This window comes from Gigantopelta aegis, unplaced genomic scaffold, assembly GCF_016097555.1.
Source record: "Gigantopelta aegis isolate Gae_Host unplaced genomic scaffold, Gae_host_genome ctg1056_pilon_pilon, whole genome shotgun sequence".
NCBI lineage: Eukaryota > Metazoa > Mollusca > Gastropoda > Neomphalida > Peltospiridae > Gigantopelta > Gigantopelta aegis.
This window is the reverse complement of record NW_024532411.1, coordinates 74253-80814: the sequence shown is the minus strand read 5'-3', so window position 1 is coordinate 80814 and position 6562 is coordinate 74253. Positions and strand designations below refer to the sequence as shown.

At 33.2% G+C, this 6562-nt stretch overlaps 2 protein-coding genes across 2 annotated transcripts; both read left to right on the top strand.

The window, feature by feature from the left end:
* The first annotated feature begins 308 nt into the window (after positions 1-308).
* Positions 309-1642, top strand: LOC121390894 (tubulin polymerization-promoting protein family member 2-like). Its single transcript, XM_041522757.1, is given in 5 exon segments — positions 309-487; positions 620-702; positions 705-766; positions 1133-1259; positions 1548-1642. Coding segments are annotated over 5 exon segments (546 nt in total).
* A 1274-nt stretch (positions 1643-2916) lies between these two features.
* LOC121390893 (serine/threonine-protein kinase H1-like) lies at positions 2917-6522 on the top strand. Its single transcript, XM_041522756.1, has 4 exons — positions 2917-2950; positions 4048-4290; positions 4656-4854; positions 6282-6522. The coding sequence occupies exons 1-4, from the start codon at positions 2917-2919 to the stop codon at positions 6520-6522; spliced, it is 717 nt and encodes a 238-aa protein (XP_041378690.1).
* The last annotated feature ends 40 nt before the right edge of the window (positions 6523-6562 follow it).

Below are 6562 nucleotides of genomic sequence, written 5' to 3'. Positions count from 1 at the left end.
TGCTTTCATTGTTTGACTCATCACCTTCTTCTTTTTTCTTCTTACTCTTCACTACCTCATCAGTTTCTACCATACCCTTTTTCTCTTGGTCTATTTCCTCATGTTCTTCACTAGATTCTTGCATCTGTTTGTCATCCTCACTACTCTCCATGACAAATAGCATTCACATTTATGCAAAAATTGTTCTTTAAGTAAACTAAGGGGTGGAATTACTTTGGTAGGCCATTTGTAAATGGGCGTGGTAGTCTATATTACCTTGATTGACACCTTAACCCATCATTCAAAGAGGCTTTAGTAGGCATTTTATAATGGCTACTCCATCGAAGTCTTTGGAAGATGTCTTTAAAGATTTCTGTGGTTTTGGCGGTAAAGATGCAGCTCCAATGATGGATAATGCTAAATTCGCTAAAATGTGCAGAGATTTAAAAATATTGGACAAGAACCTCACTGCAACTGATGTAGACATTATTTTCTCTAAAGTAAAAGCGTGAGTTGTTCTGATTTTGATATGATTTCAATCTGATCTTAATTGCTATTAAGACTAATGTCATTTTAAATGCTTGATGATTTATATTAAAAACTTATTAAACTTTGATCATGACTAATTCATCATTTTCAGTAAAACAGAACGCAAAATATCATATACAGAATTTAATGAAGCTGTCACATTAATGGCAAAGAAGAAATATCCAGGAGATGCAAGTGAGTAGGGAAATTAACAGCAAAAATGACTAGTGGCAAAGGACCACAAGTCCATGGAGTAACGGTGAGTTAGTCAATATGTAATGTAACCATTTACTGAAAGAAATTCCGGTTTGTTTAGCAGAATATCTAACATTCTGTAAACAGCATTAACAGAGATTGTACAGTTTTTGTTTAGTATTGTAATGTATGGCTTCTTGTCAAAATAGAATTCCACTTTCTATTAACTTATCCTAATATGGTTAGTATAGGGATTGTTATCTCGTGATTATTAATACAGCTTTTATAAGTTTCATTTGTAACATGATTAATACTAATTGTGTGTTGTTGTACACTATATAGCTAATGTTGTGTTATCATATGTGATGTTTCAGTAACTGGTGGTGTTTGTGTAACACTAGTAACTGTCTGTCTCTCTCTCTCTCTCTAGAAGCCACAAATTAGTCCATTATTAGACAGAATGACAGACACGTCAAAATATACTGGCACACATAAGGAGAGATTTGATGAGTCTGGGAAAGGCAAGGGTTTGGCTGGGAGAGAGTCACTTCAGAAAGGTTTATTTAACACAATTACTCTAATCTAGTAAACACTGATTAGTGTCTCTAGTGACTGCTTAATTTTTGATTGGGGAATAGGTGGAGCAATAGTACAAGGGATGTCTTAATTTAACCCTTTATATAGTGATGTTATACTATTAATAGTAACATACTAGTGTTACAAGCTATTAATAGTAACATTTCCTATTCACTATGAATTATAACCAATTACAATAATGTAGTTGCCTCATACTGTTACACTGAAACTACACAACCATCACTGATTCTCATTCCTAAACCACTCAGGTGCTGGTATGAGTCCCTCTAGCTTGTGTAACCATTCAGGTTATGTTTCTGGCTACAAACATGAAGGAACTTATGAAAAGAAAGTTAAAAAATAAGAAGACAAGCAGCCAAAATTTTACATCACTAACTTGATCACTTTTAGTTTTTATTGTCTTGAAGATCTTCAAGTCAGTACTTACATGACAACACACACACACACACACACACACCACACACACATATAGCTATGTTAGTTTCTTTCCTTTGAAAGTACAACCAATATATTTAAATCTCATTTATTCATTTTTTGACAATCTTTTATTTCAAAACTAGTATAGTTTTTATAATTTCAATGTTTTTTCCAACTCAACATATGAAAAGATACTATTGCTAAACTATTGTCTTCTCTTGAAATATTCCTTAGTATCTAGTGAATTAGTCTTTGCCTTTTGTCATCATATGTACAAAGACTGAGAGACCAAACCCAGAGCACTACCATAGAGAGCACCTGTTCCTCTCACAGCTGGTGTTGCCAATGCTCCAGCTAATGCACCAGTCCCTAATAATAAATAATAACAATAATAGACATTACCATGACGATATTCTGATGTATACTAAACAACTGGCTGTCAATGAATCAGATTATATGAGGATTTTTCTTTTGATTTTATGTAACCATGGTGATTTTTACTTAATATTATATTGCCTTACCAACCACTCCATAAGTGACAAAGTCCAAATGATTTTGTCCTTGTTGTAACGAAGTCGATAAGAACGATCAAAGACCCATATCTCTAGTATCATTTCTTATCCTAGCCCACGTCAGGAGAGCAGTTAAAGCTGTCCCAAGTACCTGTTGTAATAAACATGATTTTTAGTGTTTGAAAAGTTTTCAATTTATCCTTTTATTTTCAGCTTGTAATAAATCTGATACTAAAAAATTAACTCCAAATTTTTTACCACATCAATGTACTTTATCTATCCATTGGTAAGTACCCATTTATACCTTTATTCATCTATCTGTCCATTTCATACTGAAAAACATTTGTCCATTTTGTTTATACTTACCACTCCATAAAGAGATGCCCGACCAGTGTAATACATGATCTCACGAGGATTTCGTGTTCCTCGTAAATACAAAATAGGTGGAGCAAAAAAGGAGAGCAATCAGAGAGGCGCTGTTTGCTCCCCTTAATAGAGTATGACGATAAAGCTCAAAATATGGATGTGCCATTTTCTCATCAACATCAGCTTCTGTAAACTTTGGCTTCTTGATTTCTGGGAACCTGTTCTGGTTGCGGCTGCTTCTCTTCTTCAGCACTAGCCATTGTTGTGGTAACCTAGTACATAGGAGATAATGAGATTCATAGTAGTTGTCTCCCACTAAATCATGAAAGGATTAAAAGTGGAAGGTTTATCAAAAAGTTGGTATTACTATAAGTATAGACCATCATACTATATTATCCTAATAAATAGAGATCTAACTAATACTAGGGAAATCTACTGTTAGTGTGTTGCTTTGATGATTTCTATAACTATTTTTTATTATATTTCATGTGTTTAAAGATCAAAGTATAATATATTGTAATTTAATTGATATGAAACCAATTAAAAACATTGTACTATGTGACAACAATACAAAGCAGCATTGCCTCCGAATAATGAAACCACTTATGGAAGTTGTACACACATGAATATAGTTTAAATAGAGTCTAATGTAATGGCTTGTTAAAGGCCTAACTATATTCCATCTTATTTATACCAAATACAGACAAATAGAGAGGAGCATACGTAGTTATTTCAGCTCACTAAATTCCTTTCTTGCTTGACTGCTTGATTAGCGGAACTTTAAACCTCACTGAGGTCCGCCCACTTAATTTACTTTTGCAGAAGTATTTTTCAAAGCTGCGAAAAGGAGAGCCATGGGCAGTACTGTGTGTACTAATGGAGGTCGACAATCCGTGGTTGTCCCTGTAGATGTCAATGTTTCTATGAGAAACATACCCACTGCAGCAGCCATTTCTAAAAGATCTAGACCAAGAAGACAAGACAGTCGTGTACATCCTCAAGATCTTTCAATAAATACTTGGGAAAGTAGATCTCTCTCAAAAAATCAGGAAAACAGCATCAACAATAAAAGAAAGCAGTACTTTGTTCAGTTCCTTTAGGAGTAGACGTAGTGTGAGGATCTTCAGACGACCCAGTGATACTCATGTCAATGAAACTTTTGTGACCAGTTCAAGAGATACAAGACCTGTCTCTCTTGACATTGACAGTCAAATCTTGCAGAAGTACATGATATATAAGGTGATTGGGAAAGGTTCTTTCTCTAAAGTATTATTAGTTGAAAATAAGGTAACTAAAACGAAGTATGCTTTGAAAACAATTGAAAAAAAACGATCATTTCGAACTAACGTCCCTTGGGAAAGAGAACTTGAAATATTGAAAAGAGTACATCACCCAAATATAGTTCATCTCTTTGAGACTCATGCTACTACCAGTAAAGTATATTTTGTATTAGAGCTTGCTACTGGAGGAGATCTTTATCAAAGACTAATATCTGTGGGACATTTCCCAGAACTCCAAGCTAAACCATTATTATATGAAATCCTGGATGCTTTGCAATATCTGCACAGACATGGTGTTACACATCGTGACTTAAAATTGGAAAATTGTCTTTTTAAAACAACAGAGCTCAATTCACCAATACTTTTATCAGATTTTGGACTAGCTCACCTTCGACCTGAAGATGAACAGAGTGAAGGTACATTGACACATAGTAATTAGATCAGTTAGATAAAGTTTGTTTTGAAGTAATTAATTAATATAGTGGTCATTCTTAATTAATGTTCATTATTAAGTAGTACTTTATAGCATTCTTGTGTTACTGTAGTAGAGTAACACTTGCCATCTATTGAATGATGAATGACTCAACCTGTTTACAAGAACAGTATTGTGAACACCTGCTGTAATTACCTATAGATATTAAATAAATAGGCTTGTAAAATTAATTTTGATATACCATTTTTAGTTTGAGACCTTAATTTATAACCACTTATCAAGTTAATATACATATCAAGTAATAAAGCATACTGCTAGTCATCACCTGATAATATTGTTCTATTTTAGGAATGCAGACTACTTGTGGTACACCTGAATATATCTCACCAGAAATGCTTGAGGGTGAAATTTATACAGAACTCGTTGATATGTGGGCTTATGGAATTATTGTTTATGCTGTACTTTCTGGAAGTATGCCATTTCAAGATGATAATAAAGCAAAGATGTTTAAGAAATCAGAGAGGGTCAATACACATTTACTAAGGAGGTATGAGAGGGAAAGAGAGATAGAGGATGTAATGTTTAACATATATTATGTATCTTCTTTTATAGATTTGGACAGATATTTCATTTGATGCTCAGAACTTTATTTCACAATTGTTATGCATTGACGTCAAACAGAGGTTATCAGCAAAATCAGCAATAAGCCATATCTGGATAATACAATAATATCAAACAGATGGCCATAACACACTTGATTAATTTTACAAAATATGTATTATAATAATAATAATCATTACAACATTATCTCAATTAATTTTATAAAGGCAATTATCATTTAAAGGGTTAAAATTAATTAAAAACCCACGTGGTGTAAAATGGAGAAAGAGGAGCTTGAAGTCAGTTGTTTTCATTTACTGTGTATCATATCGTGTTTTAATTTAAGTAGACAACAATAATTAATGAGATTCCTGAATACTGTACTCTCCTTAGTGATATGACAATTAAAGTGAGTCAGAAAATAGCTTGTAATTACAAAACTCTCTCTTTCACAGATTACTGAAGTGACTAAACATATTGAGACATTAAAACAATATATACTAAAGGAAAGAATTCTCTACTGATAAAGTAAGTACACAGAACACATATAGATTATTGTCACAACAACATTAACAATTAACATACCTCTTGTTTATTAAAGGGTATCAGTTTACTTGAGTTGAAGTATCATACAATATTAAGGTTAGATAATGTTAATATATATTAAAGTTAATATAGGTATAAAGTTTTAATACATGTACTATAGATTAGTTCATTTGTCATTGTCCTTAGCTATCTTGTCAATTTGGTTCAGCTAATGTTAGCTAAGACTAGAGGTGAATCAATTAATGGAGCACCATTTGTAGACAGATTAATCGAATTAAGAGTTGTCCTTGAAAAAATACGCCCCCTTGAGAAAAAAATTGCATTATCAGATTGACAAACTTGTTAAAATTGCTACAACTGGATCAACAGGTTTGACTTGTATATAATAATATTAAGTAGTTATTTTTTAACCCCTTAGTGTCAATAAATGATCCCCTTCAATATAAACCAAACATTAAAAATTTAATTCCTAAGGTGAGAAATGATCTATAAGACCACACCCATTATGATACATGTACATGTTTTATTAAGGTAAATGAGGAAGTACAGGAAGACGAAAATGGCACTAAAACTGGAAAATATATTCCTCCACGAGTGCACGCTATGCCTTATGGTAAGACCGATATGTTATAGGAGAATGTAAGTCTCTCTCTCTCTCTCTCCAGAAGAGGACTCTGACAAAGTACTAAGGAAAGAGAAAGAACGTAAAAAAGTTTTAAAGAGTTCTCTACTTGAAGATTTGAAAAATGAATTATCTGATGCTCCTCGTGAAATTAAAGTTAGCTATCTTAACTCTTCCTCTATTTATTTTTCTTTGTCTATTGCTAGGATAACAGTCGAATGGGACATCACCATAGAAAACAGCGAGGAGGATGAGAGGGAAAAAGAGCGATATGAAGAGGACTACTTTGTGAGAATTGGTACAAGAAAAAGAAGTCGTACTGAAGGCATGACAGAGACAATAGAGGATCTACTGGATTTTGGAGATTTAGGAGGTCTAACTGGACGACAAGGACGTGGTAACAGAAGAGACAAGGTCAGAAATTTAGGAATAGAATTTGTAGTATGAGAGATAGTGTTCTTGTGTCCTTAGAGATTCAGAATTGACT